At 67.6% G+C, this 15,501-nt stretch overlaps 2 protein-coding genes across 17 annotated transcripts in view; one reads left to right on the forward strand and one right to left on the reverse strand.

The window, feature by feature from the left end:
• Nucleotides 1-10,776, forward strand: DGAT1 (diacylglycerol O-acyltransferase 1). 3 transcript variants are annotated; one of them, XM_005655311.3, is made up of 17 exons: nt 1-402; nt 4,730-4,817; nt 6,725-6,765; nt 6,842-6,927; nt 7,009-7,061; nt 7,277-7,382; nt 7,472-7,585; nt 7,689-7,697; nt 7,932-8,035; nt 8,121-8,159; nt 8,239-8,280; nt 8,357-8,401; nt 8,489-8,601; nt 8,683-8,748; nt 8,839-8,926; nt 9,011-9,073; nt 9,172-9,591. In XM_005655311.3, exons 1-17 carry the CDS (start codon nt 212-214, stop codon nt 9,325-9,327), a joined length of 1,404 nt encoding a protein of 467 aa, XP_005655368.2. In that variant the 5' UTR covers nt 1-211; the 3' UTR covers nt 9,328-9,591.
• The window catches only part of HSF1 (heat shock transcription factor 1), a 22,953-nt gene continuing 18,093 nt past the window's right edge, over nt 10,642-15,501 (reverse strand). For 2 of the 14 annotated variants that reach the window (XM_013987993.2, XM_005655307.3), the window contains 13 exons: nt 15,199-15,307; nt 14,796-14,932; nt 14,446-14,570; nt 13,573-13,648; nt 13,433-13,494; nt 13,250-13,346; nt 13,022-13,161; nt 12,670-12,939; nt 12,222-12,302; nt 11,473-11,578; nt 11,325-11,390; nt 11,177-11,246; nt 10,642-11,062 (listed from right to left, as the gene is read on the reverse strand). In XM_013987993.2, the coding sequence (XP_013843447.2) occupies nt 10,857-11,062; nt 11,177-11,246; nt 11,325-11,390; nt 11,473-11,578; nt 12,222-12,302; nt 12,670-12,939; nt 13,022-13,161; nt 13,250-13,346; nt 13,433-13,494; nt 13,573-13,648; nt 14,446-14,570; nt 14,796-14,932; nt 15,199-15,307 (1,545 nt within the window). In that variant the 3' untranslated portion in view covers nt 10,642-10,856. 14 annotated transcript variants of the gene reach the window in all.

The following is a 15,501-nucleotide window of genomic DNA, read 5'->3' on the forward strand; positions in this document are numbered from 1 at the left end:
TAGCGGCCCCGGGAGCGACGCTGCTGCGAGCGCCGCGACGACCGAGCGGGCGCGCACTGATTGGAGGCGCGGGCAGGCGCGCGCGCGCTACGGGGGCCGGCAGGAGGCGGTGGCGGCTGTTGGCCAAGGGTCCGGAGGCGGGGCCGCAAGCCTCGGGCGCTGTGAGCCCGGCGGGCCACGACTCGGCCGCGGCAGGGTGCAGGCAGAGGCCATGGGTGACCGCAGCGGCGCGGGCGGCTCCCGGCGCCGGAGGACGGGGTCGCGGCCCTCCAGCCAGAGCGGCAGCGGGTTCGCGGCCGCAGAAGAGGAGGTGCGGGACGTAGGCGCCGGGGGGGACGCACCGACGCCGGACAAGGACAAGGACGGACACGACGATGTGAGCAGCGGCCACTGGGATCTGAGGTAGTGGTGCCCCTGACCCGAACCTTTGATCCCTGACCCGGGTCCCTCGCGACCCTCCCTGGTTCCCCGGTCGTGTCCGCGGCAGCGCGGGCTCCGAATCCTAGAGCTTGGCGCCCGGACGTCGCCTGGAAAGGTGTGCCCCTTGGGCTCCCGCGGGGAAACTTAGGGGGAGACTTAAGGGTGGAGAGTCGTCCATGTGGGAGCGCCGAGGGGGACCGGCCGCCGCCCTGCTTCCAGACGTCCTCCCTCTGCACATCCGTAGGTGGGCCCTGAGGCTCTTTCCCAGGGCGAGCCCCTTCCATCCCCACGTAGTGTCCTCTTCCTGGAAGGAGAGGGATGGGGCCCGGCGGGTGTGATGAAGGGGATCCCTCCTGGGCTCTGAGCAGTGCCTTGTGGGTCGATGAGGTTCCCAGGGGAGGGTGGGCCGGCGGGGAGTGGGACTGCCCGGGACCGGGCAGGGGGCGGGCCAGAGGATTTCTCATCCCTTGCAGACCTCCTAAGAAAGGTCTTGAGCAAGGTCCCTCATCCCTCACCAGCGACTGACTGGCCTGGGGTCCTGCTTGGATTCGCAGCGCAGTGGCTGCTCTGGGGACAGAGTTGGGTTCTGAATTGGACGCTCACCCCTGGTTGGGCTGAAGGACTGACAGAAGCAGTCGGGGAGCCAGCTGTGGCTGCTGGGGAGGGCCTGGGCCACCCGGGGAACTGGATCAGTCCTACAAGCTAAGCTGGCTCCAGGCTCTCCCTTGGCAGCCTCGGCGCCCTCTCCCCCACCTCTGGTCTTCGTTCTGGCCAAAGGGCCCTCTGGGCTCTGGCTTTGAGAGCAGGTCCAGAGCTAGAGGTTATCAGGAAGGAAGCGGGCCACTGGTCAGTGGGTTGGCAAGATTCTCTGTCTCGGTAAACAAGAAGTGAGGCTTTCCTCACCAGGTGCTGCTGGGGTGGCAGGGGGATTAGCGAGGGCAGCTGGGGTGCAGGCCCTGTCCCTGCCCTTGGGGTGCACAGTCCACCTGGGAGATAAGATAATGTCAGCGCTGAGCAAAGGTCGGCAGAGTTCCTGAAGGCCCCAGTGGGGAGGAGGCCAGCTCTCCCGAGGGGTGCTTGCTTCCTGTGGGCCTGAGTGGTAATGCGGGAGGCTGCAACGGACAGGGGTGTCCTCGTCTCCAGGAGACGGCATGGCTAGCCCCATCTCCCTCTGCAGGCAGTGGATTTGGGATCCTTTTGAATGAGATTGGGGGGTGCCAACTTTGGGGCAAGCTGCCACCCTGGATGGGCAGCGACATTTCTGCTCTACACAGGCCGGGTGGCCAGAAGCCTCTCCTGTCGCCCTGCTGGTTGGGCCGAGTGAGTGGGAGCCCTGACTGCCCACCTCGACGGCTGCACCCTGGTGTGGAGGCGCGGTGCATGGCAGGCATGGTCCATTGCAGTCCCCTCCTGACCCCTGGGACAGGCAGGCTCTGCCCTCAGACTCAGGTGCCACAGGACTTGGGGTCTCCTGGGGCAGGGCCAGGCCTTGCTCTGGCTGCCCTCTTGGTGTTTGGCAGGTGCACCTCCTCCCGGTCGTCCTCCTCCCACCTGTTCCTCCCTGCCTGTGGCTGTTCCTCCCCTTCCCCCTCCCTGCCCTCCCTCCACTTCCTGCTCCCCTGGGCCTGGCAGGCGGGTTCAGGCTCTGGAGGTGAGCTCACTTCTTCTGGCCGTGACCAGGTGTGGCTCTGCGGCCCAAGGAGGGGCACCCCTTTCTGCTCTGCCTCGTGGCTGCCTGCTTCCAGGTGCCCCACGTGCCCGTTGCGCCGTCCTGCCCTTGGTTCCCGGGCCCTCCAAGCAGGGGCCTTGTGGCTGCAGGGCTCTCCCAGGGGGTTTGTCTCTGGGGTGTCATCTCTTTCTCCCTCTCCACCCAACCACCTTGCACGCCGGGGCTCAGCCTAGGGCAAGTGCTGAGGAGGTGGCAGCTGAGCGATGTGCTGGTGCTCTGCCCCTCCTTGTTCTGCTTGGCCCTGGAGCTGCACCGTGTGGTCCCCAGGTGTGGCCCATGCTTGCGGCAGTGCTTCTGGGCGAGCATTGAACCTTGGTGCCCTGCTCCCAGGGTTGACATGAGTGTTGAGTGAGGTGACACCTACAGTGAGTTAGAGTGGCCCTGCTGGCTGGGTGGGAAGGTGTGACACTGCTGGAGGGCACAGAGGCCTGGGCCACCCCTGCAGTAGGGGAGAGGGTGATAAAGGCAGCTCTGGGCCTGGTGGCCGGGCTCTGCCTCCGGTGACAGCCGCGTCCGTGTGCCCTCTGGCCCACCTCAGTTGACTGCACCGGCAAGGCTGGACCTCAGTGTTGAGGCCTGGTGGGTTTCTTTCCCTGAGTCGGGGCCTCTGACTTCTGGGCGCCTGGGTTGGGGGTGGTCACAAGGTCCGTAGAGGACCGGAGGGGTGCTTGCGGGGTGGCTTGGGGAAGGCCTTGGAAGCCTGACAGCAGGGATCTGGGAGAGTTTTTTTTTTTTTTTTTTTTTTTTTTTTTTGTCTTTTTGCCTTTTCTAGGGCCGCTCCCACGGCATATGGAGGTTCTCAGGCTAGGGCTCGAATTGGAGCTGCAGCTGCCAGCCTACGCCAGAGCCACAGCGACGCTGGATCCGAGCCGCGTCTGCAACCTACACCACAGCTCACGGCAACGCCGGATCGTTAACCCACTGAGCAAGGGCAGGGATCGAACCCGCAACCTCATGGTTCCTAGTCGGATTCGTTAACCACTGAGCCACGACGGGAACTCCTGGGAGAGTTTTTATAACGTTGTTTGTTGTCGGTTTTGGAAGACACTGCCCTTTCCCGCCCTCATTTCCGCCTTGGAGATTGTGGAAGGTAAAGCTGCCTGGCTTCCCTGTGGCCCCAGAGGGGAGGGGTTGCACTGTTGCGCTGACACGTTGTGGGCTGACTTGTTGAGCTGTGCGTGGACGTACAGATGGAGGTTGGCAGGGTGTGGCATGAGGTGGCTTTGGGATGGTTCCAGTGAAAGCAGATGGGCTTGAGTTTGCGGGAGGGGGCTGCCAGGCCCACCCAGTGGACAGACTGTCCTCTCTGGGGACTTGGGCCTTGGACTCTTGCCTACCTCGCAGAAAGACAGGTGCAGAGACGCAGAAAGAAGAGAGCATCAGGTCACAGCCTCACTGTGTGGCCAGGATGCAGCTGGAAGGCGGGCACAGGGAGGCCAGGTGGTGGCTGGGAGGGGAGGCAGGCCAGGTACAGGCACGCCCCAGGACTCCGCCCTGGCTGAAGAAGCTGGTGGCATCTCTGACCTCCCAGGCTGGGCCAGGAGTGCTGGCCCCAGCCATAGCCAGGCCTGCCATGGTGGCAGGGCCACCTCTGAGGGGGCCTCTGCTCCCCGCTGCCCTGTGAGGCAGAGCTGTGTCCACAGAAGGGAAAGGAGGCCCCGGCCTCTCCTCTTACAAAATCGGAGCCTTGCTCAAGGCTGTGGGAGGCTGCCTGGTGGCCTGGCAGTTCAGGTGAGGTGGGGCTTCAGCCTTCTCCCCCGTCTCTGCTTACCCTGAGGGTCAGGCAGGGACCTGAGGGTCTGCCTCTACCCTAGACCTCCCTGCCATCTGGCGGGGCCCCTGGGTGGGTCCCTGAGGCCCTCTCAGCCCACGTAGGATCTGGGTCAGGTTCTCATGTTTCAGAAACAATCAGGGCCACAAGAGGGCTGGACCCCACCCCCGGGAAGGTGCACACTAGGCCGGGTGCTTGGCTGGCCCTTGGCCTGGATCCCTGTGCCACCTGGACCTGTGTGGGCCAAATGTAGGGAGGAGGTGGCTTGAGTGGGGCCGCGGCTCTGGGGGCAGTGGGGAATGGGCTGACGAGAAGGCAGGTTCGCCCCTCCCCCTGTCCCATCCAGCACAACCGGCTGGGCCTCCAGGTCCTTGGGGTGGCCTCTCCTGTGGGCCCATCACCACTCCATAGTCAGAGTGGGTGGCGGCCGCCAGAGGCATCTGGGGAGCGAGGGTGGTGGGCTTCTGGCCTGGAGTCACCGAGGGCTGGGCAGGGTCTGCTGTGCCAGCCTCTGTCTGTGGTATGCCCCCACCCAATGCCTGGGGCGGGGGGTGCGTCCTGGAGCTTGGCCCTGCTGGCACCTCCCTGGCTGTAAATGGGGAGTTGGATATGTGGGCAGAAGGGAGGCTGAGGTGAGGTCACAGCTGCTGCACCGGGATGGGCGAGAGCTGCCCAGAGGGAGGCTTCTCTCGCATCTGTCGGGCTTGGAGGCTTGGGCCCGCTGTCAGCCTCGCCTGAGGTTCTCGCTGCCCGCTGCCCAGGGCTCCGCTGGTGCCTGCTCACCAGGGTGCCTGTCTCCTGCTTTCCAGGTGCCACCGCCTGCAGGATTCTTTGTTCAGTTCAGACAGTGGTTTCAGCAACTACCGTGGCATCCTGAATTGGTGTGTGGTCATGCTGGTGAGTAGGGTGGCATCTTGGGGCAGGTGGGGCCCAGGCTGGTGGGGAGAGAGGTCACGGAGACAGTCCCTGCAGTGGCCAGACACCGGAGCTCCCGAGGACCACACGCTTAACCCTTGTCCCTGTTGAGTTGCAAGAGATGCCTGCAGAGGGGTACAAGGGACCCCCAGTGGGTTTACGGGGTGGGTGCGGGGGAGCAGGAAGGAGCAGACGGGCTGGCGGGCCTTGGGGCTACGGAGGGGGTGCTCTGTGTCAGCCTCCCTGGCGGCGTGTGTGGGTGGTCTTTGGGCCACGCCTGTTCTGAATGGCCCTTGTGGTCGTGGAGCCCCTGCAGGCCCTGGGGGTGGCCCTGGGGGTGGCCCTAGGGGACATGGCCCCTTGGCTCGGCCCGCTAGCCCTGGGCCCTGGCTCTGCGGGCCCCCGACCCCTCTCCGTCAGCCTCAGGAAGGTGAGTAGGAGGAGCCCTGCGTCTGCCTCACCACGGGGGCCCAGCTCCTTGCACCACGTGAGTCCTGGGCTCTAAGGGGCAGCCTTCAGGGCGGGGCAGGGGGCAGGGGGCAGGGTCCTGGCTGGGTCCACCCTCTACCACTCAGTGCTGATGTGGTCTGGGGCCTTTGACCCTCAAACTGCCACGTCTTGGGTGTGGCTCCTGTGGCCGCCTGTGTCCCACACCCTCCCTGTCTGGCCCCTGGAGGCTCCCTGAGGAGTGGGGGCGGGGGCGCTGTGCAGCCCAGTGGGTGAGAAGCTGGCTGAGCCAGGGGAGAGTGGGCCATATGCCAGCCCAGAGTCAGGAGATGATGTGTCTCGGGTCTGCTGGCCGAGGCTGGGTTTGCACGGGCCCTCAGTGGCCTGGGCAGCACTGCCTGCTCTGCAACCCCTTGGGCCTGCCTGGCCCTTGGCATACCCCCAAAGCCTTTCCCCTGCTTCTGGTGCCTCTGCCACACCCTCCCTGCAGCAGCTGTTCATCCGAGCTTGGGGCTGCCCGCTGCGTGCCCTCTGCAGCCGGGGCCTCCAGGTGGGAACTGCCCATGGGCAGCTCCAGCTCCAGCCTGTCGCGGCCTCTCAGGACAGGCCACCACCAGGTGGGGGGACACTGTGGGACCATGTACGTCCTGGTAAGCTGGCAGCTCAGGCATTTGGTTGGGAGAGGGTGTGGCAGGTGGTCCCTGCATCTCTGAGCTTGTCACCTCCTTGTGAAGCCTGCCAGGTAAGGGACCCCACTGGTGTCCCCCAGCAAAGCATGTCTTTTCCACAGCCCCTTCCCCCGGCCTGCAGAGGACCTGTGCCTTGTGGGCAGGAGGGGCCCCCATCCCTACAGAGGGAAGCCAGGCGCCCAGCCCTGGGCTAGAGCCATAGGCCTGTTTGGATGGGGCTCTGTCCTTGGAAGCTGCTTTGGGGCCCAGGGCCCAGGTTTGGGATGACCAGGTGGGGCAGGGGTGCATTCGGATGGTGCCTGCAGGCCCATCTTCCCTGACTCCTCGGGACTCTGGCCACCATCTCCCCGCCACCCCACACAGGGTGTGGACACTCCTGGTGCAGCACCTGCCACATAACTGGCCACCGCAAGGACTGCCCCAGAAGGCAGGGTGGGGCCTTGGGGGTGTCATAGTGGCCTCGTGGCCCTCACCAGCTCAGTGGGACTGGTCTCGGCTGCTGTGGACACTGGCGCCTGGGCGGTGCCCGGGGTTGGGGCTGGCCCTCTCAATGGTGTGCGGGGGGCAGTGCTAAGGGACTTCCTGTGCTTGCACTGGTGTTCGGGAGGTGGGGGGCATGTTTTGGAGCTTGGTGTGAGGTCAGACAGGGCTGGGCCTGCAGGACGGTGCTGCCCGAGCTGCAGGCCCCCAGAGGAACGGGGGTGGGGTTCCAGGCTGGGCTGACACGCTGTGCCCCGGCTCTCTGTCTTGCAGGTCTTGAGCAATGCACGGCTGTTTCTAGAGAACCTCATCAAGTGAGTGTCGTCCCCGGGGCCCTTCCCCGCCCCTGGCCTCAGCGGCTCAGGCCCTCATCCCCGCTCCTGTCCACAGGTACGGCATCCTGGTAGACCCCATCCAGGTGGTGTCTCTGTTCCTGAAGGACCCCTATAGCTGGCCTGCCCTGTGCCTGGTTATTGGTGAGTTGAGTGCCCAGGGGGGCCTCGTGTGGGGACAGGGCTGACCCAGGCCTGAACCTGCCCTGTGGTGCTTGTCCGCAGTGGCCAATGTCTTTGCTGTGACTGCGTTCCAGGTGGAGAAGCGCCTGGCCGTGGTAAGCGGTGCCCTCCTGCGCCACCCTGTCCTGTGGGAGGTCTGCTCCTCACCAGCCCAGGCTTAGGCCTGGGCAGCAGCCAGTCCCTCTGCCCTTTTAAGGCTGTGCCTGGCTCTCTCCTGGGAGGGCGCCGCACCTCAGGCCTGGCGGCCCTTCGTCGGGCCTTTGCCTGGGGAGTGGGGGCCCTGGCTGAATGCTCCCCGCCCCCACCCTAGGGTGCCCTGACCGAGCAGGCGGGGCTGCTGATCCACGTGGCCAACCTGGCCACCATCCTCTGCTTCCCAGCGGCCGTGGCTTTCCTGCTGGAGTCCATCACTCCAGGTGGGCCCCCACCCCACCGCCGCACCGGGTCCCTGGGGCCTGTGGGAGAGACCTGTGGCGGGCGCGGCCTGAGCATGCCTCTCCTGCAGTGGGCTCCCTGCTGGCTCTGATGGTCTACGCCATCCTCTTCCTCAAGCTGTTCTCCTACCGGGACGTCAACCTGTGGTGCCGAGAGCGCAGGGCTACTGCCAAGGCCAAGGCCGGTGAGGGGCTGCCTGGGGCTGGGGCTTGCTGGGGCTGCCACGTGCCCTGGGCCGGGACCTGGGCAGCGGCATCGCCTCACCCCACCCTGCCACTTGCTGGCAGCTTCTGCAGGTAAGAAGGCCAACGGGGGCGCCGCCCAGCACAGCGTGAGCTACCCCGACAACCTGACCTACCGCGGTGAGGACCCTGCTTGGGGCTGGCCTGGGGTGGGCCGCGTGGGGCCGGCCCGGCCTGCGAGCCCCGCCCCCGCCCCCGCGCCCCGCCCCCGCCCGCGAGCCCCGCCCCGTCCCCGCGCCCCGCCCGCGAGCCCCGCCCCCGCCCGCTAGCCCCGCTCTCCCGCTGCAGATCTCTACTACTTCCTCCTGGCCCCGACTCTGTGCTACGAGCTCAACTTTCCCCGCTCCCCGCGCATCCGAAAGCGCTTCCTGCTGCGGCGGCTCCTGGAGATGGTGAGGCGGGACCCTGGGGGGGCTTGGGGAGGGGTTGCGGGACCCTGGGGGCGCTCAGCCCGCTGATCTCTGCTTCCTTATCCAGCTGTTCCTCATCCAGCTGCAGGTGGGGCTGATCCAGCAGGTACGGGGCGGGGCTGGGGGCGGGGCTGGGGCGGGGCTGGGGGCGCGGGGCGGGGGCTGAGGCTCTGTCCTCTTCGCAGTGGATGGTCCCCACCATCCAGAACTCCATGAAGCCCTTCAAGGTGAGCAGTCAGGCCCTCCCGGGGAAGGGGGTGTGGGGGCGGGCCCGAGGGAGCCGGCTGAGCCCAGTCTCCGCAGGACATGGACTACTCACGCATCATCGAGCGCCTCCTGAAGCTGGCGGTGAGCAGCCCGGCGCGGCGCGGCGCGGCACGTGGGGGCGGGTAGGGGCGTTCTGGAACCCGGCACATGCCCCCCACCCTCCCTCAGGTGCCCAACCACCTCATCTGGCTCATCTTCTTCTACTGGCTCTTCCACTCCTGCCTGAACGCTGTGGCTGAGCTCATGCAGTTTGGAGACCGGGAGTTCTACCGGGACTGGTGGTGGGTGGCCTGGGGTGGGGGCGGGGTTGGGTGGCCCGGGCGGGGGAGGGGGCAGCGGGTCACCCACTCTCCCCACCCCAGGAACTCGGAGTCTGTCACCTACTTCTGGCAGAACTGGAACATCCCTGTACACAAGTGGTGCCTCAGGTGGGTGTGGGCGCTGCACGCGGCTGGGGGGTGGGCGGGCGAGCGGCACGGGGCCCCGGGCGCCTGTCCCACCGCGTCCTCCTCCTGCAGACACTTCTACAAGCCCATGCTCCGGCGGGGCAGCAGCAAGTGGGTAGCCAGGATGGGGGTGTTCCTGGCTTCAGCCTTCTTCCACGAGGTCAGTGCTCTGCGGCGAGTCCTGCTCCGGCCTCGGGCGGGTGTGGCCTCGGGGTCCGCTGATGCCCCCCTCTCGCTCCCCCAGTACCTGGTGAGCATCCCTCTGCGCATGTTCCGCCTCTGGGCCTTCACGGGCATGATGGCTCAGGTGAGCACCCCCGGGCCGCCTCCCTGCCCGTCCCCTTCCGCGTGCCCGGAGCCGGGCCCCTGGTCACGCAGGCCAGCTGACCACCCCCATGTCCCCAGATCCCGCTGGCTTGGATAGTGGGCCGCTTCTTCCGTGGCAACTACGGCAACGCGGCTGTGTGGCTGTCGCTCATCATCGGGCAGCCGGTGGCCGTGCTCATGTACGTCCATGACTACTACGTGCTCCACCACGAGGCCCCGACAGCGGGGGCCTGAGCCGCTCCGGGCTGGCCCTCTGCACTGCCTGCGCTCCTCACTGCCTGCAGCCAGCGCCCCCGGTCCCGAGCTGGGGAGGGGCCTGGCTGGTCCATGCTGCCTCCTGGCCCTCAGGAGGCCTCTCCGCCCCTATGGGGCTCCCTCCTGCTCTCAGGATGGCAGGCAGGCACAGGCCTCTGCCAGTGGGAGGTGCTGGTGCTCTGGAAGCGCTGCCCATCTGCCCGAGGGTCCAAAGGTGTCAATAAAGTGCTGTCCACGGCAACCTCCCTCAACCTGCTGGGCGTGGGGCTGGTGGGAGGCGGTGGCTGTGCCGTGTGTGTGTGTGTGTGTGTGGGGGGGGGGGGGGCTGGGTCCCTTTGGCCTCCTGGTGATGGTGGCGGCGGTGGCGGTGGCGGCAGCAGCAGCAGCTTGGCCTGGAGGCTAAAGGCCCAGGTGTGGAGGAGTCAAGAGTCAGGGCCAGCAGAGGGTTCAAGACAAGGCCGCAGAGCTCAGATAGGCCAGGCCCCTGGGGAGACGACAGGCACACCTGGGGCAGGCATTGGCCTCCTGGATGAGGCAGCTAGTCTGGCCCAGTCCTCCACCTGAGTGCCCACACTCTGTGCCCTGCAGTGCTGTGGCTTGAGGCCTGATCCTTGAGCCCAGGGGGACCCCTGGCTCCCCTGGGCCTGCCCCACCCCTCCCCGGGTTCTCCTGGCCTTGGGCTGGGCAGTCCATGGGCAGCCCGAGTGTTCCCAAGAGCCTGACGGGCAGGGGCTCTGGGCTCCTTTCCCCTCTTCCAGGGGTGTGCTCTCTGGGTGGGCTTCACAGCCTTGGCAGTAGCTGGGCGGTGGTCTTAGAGCTGCCCAGCCCAAGCCCGCATCTCCTCTGGGCCACAGAGGCCTTGAAGGGGTGGCTATGGGAGGGATGCCCTTTGGACCCCAGGGCGGAGGGCCCTGCCAAGAGGACAGGCAGCAGCAGGCGAGCAGGTGTGGCGGGCGCCTGGGCCGGACTCCTACACTACATGCTGCTTCCTTGGCTTCCCACCCAGAGGGTGGAGCTGTGTTCCTGACACCCCCTAGTGCCGACCACCCCCCACCCCTGCCAAAGCCAGTGAACACAGTGGGGTGGATGCTGGGAAGGTACACAGGGAGCACCCGCCTGTCTACCCGGTGCTGTACCAAAGCGCTCTGAGCACCCGCGGGTCCGGCGGAGCCAGGCGAGCTGTGTGCATCCACCCTCCCTCCAAGGCGGCTGCGCCCAGACCGCCAGCCCCTCTGACGGTGCCCCTCGCACCCCAGCACCCAGGCGGCGGAGGAAACAGACTGGGAGGCCACACACAGAGCCTGTCGTTTATAGATCTCTGCCTGTCTCGTCCGTCCGTCCGTCTGTCCACGCGTATATCTGTCTATCTGTGCGGGAGGTGAAGGGGGAGTCTCGTGTAAAAATCCAAAATACAATTCTATGAACACCCGTGTGCTGGTCAGTCCGAGTGAGGCGTGTGGGGCCCGGGCCAGCGCTGCACCGGGAGGCCTGCCCTCCCCCTGGGGCCTCTAGGAGACAGTGGGGTCCTTGGCTTTGGGGGGCTCAGAACCCGTCAGCAGGGAGATGGTGGGGTCGTCTGTGTAGTCGTCCCCCTCGGAGAAGTAGGGGCCCTCCCCGAGCTCGAAGAGCACCGGCAGGTCGCTGCTCCCCACGTCCACGGAGCCCGGGTCCACCAGGAGCAGGGGCTGCGCCGTGTAGTGCACCAGCTGCTTCCCTGGGGGTGGGGACGGGTCAGGGAGCTGGGCCTGGGGAGGGGGTGGGGGGGGGAGGGCGGGGGTGGCGGGGGGGGGGGAAGGGCGGGGGGGGGGAAGGGCGGGGGCGGGCTCACCTGAGTCAGGGCTGCTGCTCTCTGCCTCGAGGGGCCTTGGGGGCTCCTGGGGAGAGAGGAGCTCCTGGATCTGCCGGGGCAGGAGGGCATGCGGTGAGGGGTCCTGCTCGCCCCCCACCCCCACCCACTCCCCGGCCTGCCTACGCACGCTGGCCAGGCTGCTGTCAAGGTCGGGCAGGTTCATGTCAGGCACCGTCACCGAGGGGCTGAACAGCTGTGGGGAAGGAAGCGCGGTCAGGCTGTGCCCGAGGGCCAGGGCCGGGCCGGGGCTGGGGGCGGGCCGGGCTGGGACTCACGTCCAGCAGGGCGCTGGTGTCCACACTGAAGCCGTGGCTCGACAGCATGGTCTGCAGGTTGTCCAGGTTGGAGTCCATGGCGTCCAAGTGGTCACTGAGCTCAGTCCTGGCAGGGCGAGCGGGGCAGGTGAAGCGGCATCCTGGGCGCCCCTACCCGGACACCTTTCTGCTGGCGCTCACACCCCTCTGCCAGGGAAGGGCTCCCCTCGGCCACCACCCACCCCACTCAGGCCAGGAGGCCCTGCACGTGGGGCCCCTCTGCACGTGGAGTGGCTCAGGCCTGGCCAGCTTGTCTGTCCCCATGAGACCCTGCGCGGCCTCTGGCAGCGTTTGGGCTGGGCCACAGCAGGAGGGGGGCCAAGGAATGCTCAGAAGGAGCTGGGGGCTCAGCTTTTCAGGCTCGACAAGGCCTCGCTTTTGCATGGAAGACGGCAGGACGGGAGCGGGGCTGTGCCCGGTGGGTGCTGAGCCAGCCTCTCCTGCGAGTCCTGTGGCTGCAACCGAGAAGGCCCTGCCCCACCCTGAGAGGCAGCCTGTCAGCACCCCAGCCGGGCCGCCTGCTCTGTCAGTGACGTGGGGCGCTGGCTCGGGCCCGGAGCCTGGGGGCTGGCCCCTCCCAAAGAGGGCCCGGGTGCCGGGTCACCAGGCAGGGCTGAGTGCTCATGGCCAGGCTGGGTCTGGCCCGCGGTCGGGGAGGGGCCCGAGCTCTGGCGGAGCCCTCCTCCCCCCCCAGTGGGGACGGCGCTAACCCTGGCTGGACTCGGCCATGCAGAGAGGAGGGGCAGGGGAGGAGGCGGGCGACCCCAGACATCTGTGGAGCGCGAGCCCAACTGCAAGATAGAAAGACAAGAGCCCCTGATTGCAGGTGGGGCCCAGGCCAACTCCGAGCCCCCACCCTCGCAAGCCCACCTCCGGGGCAGCAGGACAGACACAGGGACCCAGCAGCCTGTCTCGGCAGAGGGTGGCCAGAGAGCCAGTGTGACAGGCCTGCCTGGCTACCTGCTGGGCCTCTGGCGGCAGAGGGGCTGTGGGCCCACCTGGTCAGCAGCGGCCTCCCTCCCCAGCCCCAAGCTCCGGGCCCAGGGGCCAGGGCCATGCCTGCCAGCTCAACCCCAAAAGGCCCTGAGCCCGTGGGCCGGAGGATGCCCTGAGTCCCGCCCTCCACACGCTTCCTGAGGCCAAGGTGGCTGCACTCACTTGTCCAGGCAGGCTACGCTGAGGCACTTCTCGGGGGCCGAGGTGGGTAGGGGCGAGGGCGGGTGGCCCCCCGTGTCCGGGAGCAGGGTGGCCGAGGCGGTAGGCGCAGGCTCGCTCTCCCGCAGGATGGAGTCAATGAGGGCGGTGGGGGACAGGGGCGTCTCCACGATGGAGGACGGGTGCCCGGGACCAGCAGCCTCTGCCCGGGGGCTGCGAGGTGGGCTGGGGGGCTCCTCCTTGACTCGAACCAGGGGGCTGCCGGACAGGGGCCTGCATGCGGGGGTGCACGCGTCAGCCAGTGACTCCACCAGCCCCACCCTGGTCCCGGCCGACGGGAAGGTGACGGCCCCACCTTTCCTCGTCCACGCTGCCGCCGGGGGAGGCCAAGGGGCTGCTGGGGGCCAGCTCAGTGACGTCGGAGATGATGGGTCCGGAGCTGGCAACAGCGTCTGGGGCGTAGAGGCTGGGGCCGCTGTAGGCTGGGGCTGGAGCCTGCCAGCAAAGGGACACGACCACGGGGGTGGCATGAGCGGCGCCTTCACCCCCGCCCCCGGGCCAGCCTGCGGCGCCCCCCACTCACCGTGTAGGGGCCCGGGCCGTGGATGTGCTCCAGAGAGTACTGCCGGCCGTATTTGGGCATGGAATGTGCGGAGCTGGCGTCGTTCAGCATCAGGGGGCTGTGGGGAGGGGGCGGGTTAGCTGCGTCCCCGGGCTCGACACCCAGCACGCAGCCAACAAGAGATGGGCACCCCCAGGGCCTCACATCTTTCTCTTCACCCCCAGGATCCTGTTGGACTGCACCAGCGAGATGAGGAACTGGATGAGCTGCGGGTGGAGAGGCGGGTCAGCCTGGCGCGGACAGGGCCCCCCCCCCCGCCCCTCCCCAGCCGGCCCGCCCGGCACCTTGTTGACGACTTTCTGCTGCTGCGCGTGCTTCTGCCGCAGGCCGGCCACCTCCCGCCACAGGGCCTCGTTCTCACTGCAACAGACCCGCCGTCAGTGGGGCCGAGGGGCGTCCCCTGGCCACACCGCCCTCCCACCCCCAGGCAGGTGCAGGGCTGTGGGTGACCATCCGGCGACACCCCCCAGGAGGGTGGGCTGTGGGATGGGCTGGGGGCTGACCTAGGCTCTCTGCTGCCACCCCTCCCTGCTCTGCTGCACGTCAGGGGTGCCCAGCTGGGGCACCGAGGTGGGGCACAGGCCAGGGCATGTGGGGTGCCCCCCAGGATCCGGGCTGACGCTCCCCCCCGACTTCTTGGACATGGCTGAGGTGGAAGAGCCTTGACGAGGCTGGGGGAAGACCAGGCGTGGAGGCTGCCTGGTCGCTGGCTGCAGGGCCCTATGGGGGTTGTGCCAGGGCCCCTCGCTGGGCCTGGGAGTGGCTCAGAGGTGGCCTCGAGCAGCCCACGGTCTGCCCCTCCTGTGGGCCGGCCCGCTAAGCCCCTGGCCTATCTTTTTGAACACACCATGGACCCTCCTGGCCTCACCCTGAGTGGTGAGGAGCAGGCACCCTGGCCTGCAGGAGGGCCTGGACGGCTGGGGTTCAGGGCCCAATTCCGCCCCCCTGGGGAAGGAGGACAGCCCAGCAGGGCCGGGGGAGGCCGTGCAGGCCTGAACCTAGTGTGTCTGGATAGTGCAAGGCCTGAAGCGCCTGTCACAGAGCGCAAAGGAGGCAGTTCGGGGAGAGGCCCTTGGCCTGTACGCCCTCGGCTGCCCCTCCTCTGCCCGCTCCCAGGAGGCCTGCTGCCCACCCCCCTGGCCGGGCCCGAGACCCACTGCTTCATGGCCAGCAGTTTGGAATCCATGCTCTCTTGCTTCCCCTTCATCAGCTGCACGTCGGTCAGGAGCTTGGTGACACTGTCCTGGCGAATCTTTATGTCCTCACTCCTCAGGGTGGACACCTGGGGACCCAGGGGCAGAGCCGCTGAGCTGGCCTCCAGGGAAGGGGCCTGGGATACAGCAGAAAGGCCAAGGGGCTGCGGGTCTGGGCGGGGCCCTGCGCGGGCCCGGCAGGAAGAGGGGTCGGTGCAGCCAGGCCGGCGGGACCCCGCGTGGACGCCCCTCCCGCTCACGGCCGGAGGGAGGTCGCAGGGCCTGGGCCTGGGGCAGGGCGGGCGGCTACTCACGCTGGTCACTTTCCTCTTGATGTTCTCCAGGAGCTGCTCCTGGCCGCGCAGGAAGCAGGGGTGCTGGAACTCGGTGTCGTCCCTCTCCGGCTTGACCAGGCCGCCCTGCTCGATGTGCACCACCTTCCGGAAGCCATCTGCGCACGACCAGGGAGGGGGCAGCTCCGCTCAGGCTGGACCAAGCCCCTCACTCCAGCGCGGCCGCCGCCCCACGGGAGGGCCCCGGGCAGAGGAGCGTGGGTGATGTGGTTCTGGGAGTGCCTGGCACGGCTCCCCGGAAGCCCTGCCCGCGGAGGCCGGGTCGTCTTGGTCCCAGGAGAACCCCGGAACCCCACGACACCCCCTTCCCAGGATGCACGGCTCAGGCCGGCGCGGCCCGTCGGGCAGGTGCGCCCGCACTCACACATGTTGAGCTGCCGCACGAAGCTGGCCATGTTGCTGTGCTTGAAGTACTTGGGCAGCACCTCCTTGGCGAACTGGCCCTGGTCGAGCACATGGAAGCTGCTCCCGCTCTGTCGAGACACAACAGGGGTGTCACTGCAGGCGCGGGCCGGGCCCCGCCCTGAGCCCAGGGCACAGGGCTTCGTTCCCGCAGCAGCAGCACTGCGCCTTGCACCCCTTCGGAGGCCCCGCTGTAGGGTTTCTGTCTTTTTTATTATTCCATCTTTTGTCCTTTTAGGGCCGCATCTGGGGCGTACAGAGGTTC

The sequence above is a fragment of the Sus scrofa genome, chromosome 4 (assembly GCF_000003025.6).
Source record: "Sus scrofa isolate TJ Tabasco breed Duroc chromosome 4, Sscrofa11.1, whole genome shotgun sequence".
NCBI lineage: Eukaryota > Metazoa > Chordata > Mammalia > Artiodactyla > Suidae > Sus > Sus scrofa.

Bases quoted from the DNA above. Each gene is read 5' to 3' on its own strand.
- DGAT1 (XM_021088697.1), top strand. From the start codon at position 212: ATGGGTGACCGCAGCGGCGCGGGCGGCTCCCGGCGCCGGAGGACGGGG. The intron at 6,928-7,008 runs GTGAGTTGAGTG...GCTTGTCCGCAG, and splicing joins TGCCCTGTGCCTGGTTATTG to TGGCCAATGTCTTTGCTGTG. The intron at 8,749-8,838 runs GTGGGTGTGGGC...CTCCTCCTGCAG, and splicing joins GTACACAAGTGGTGCCTCAG to ACACTTCTACAAGCCCATGC.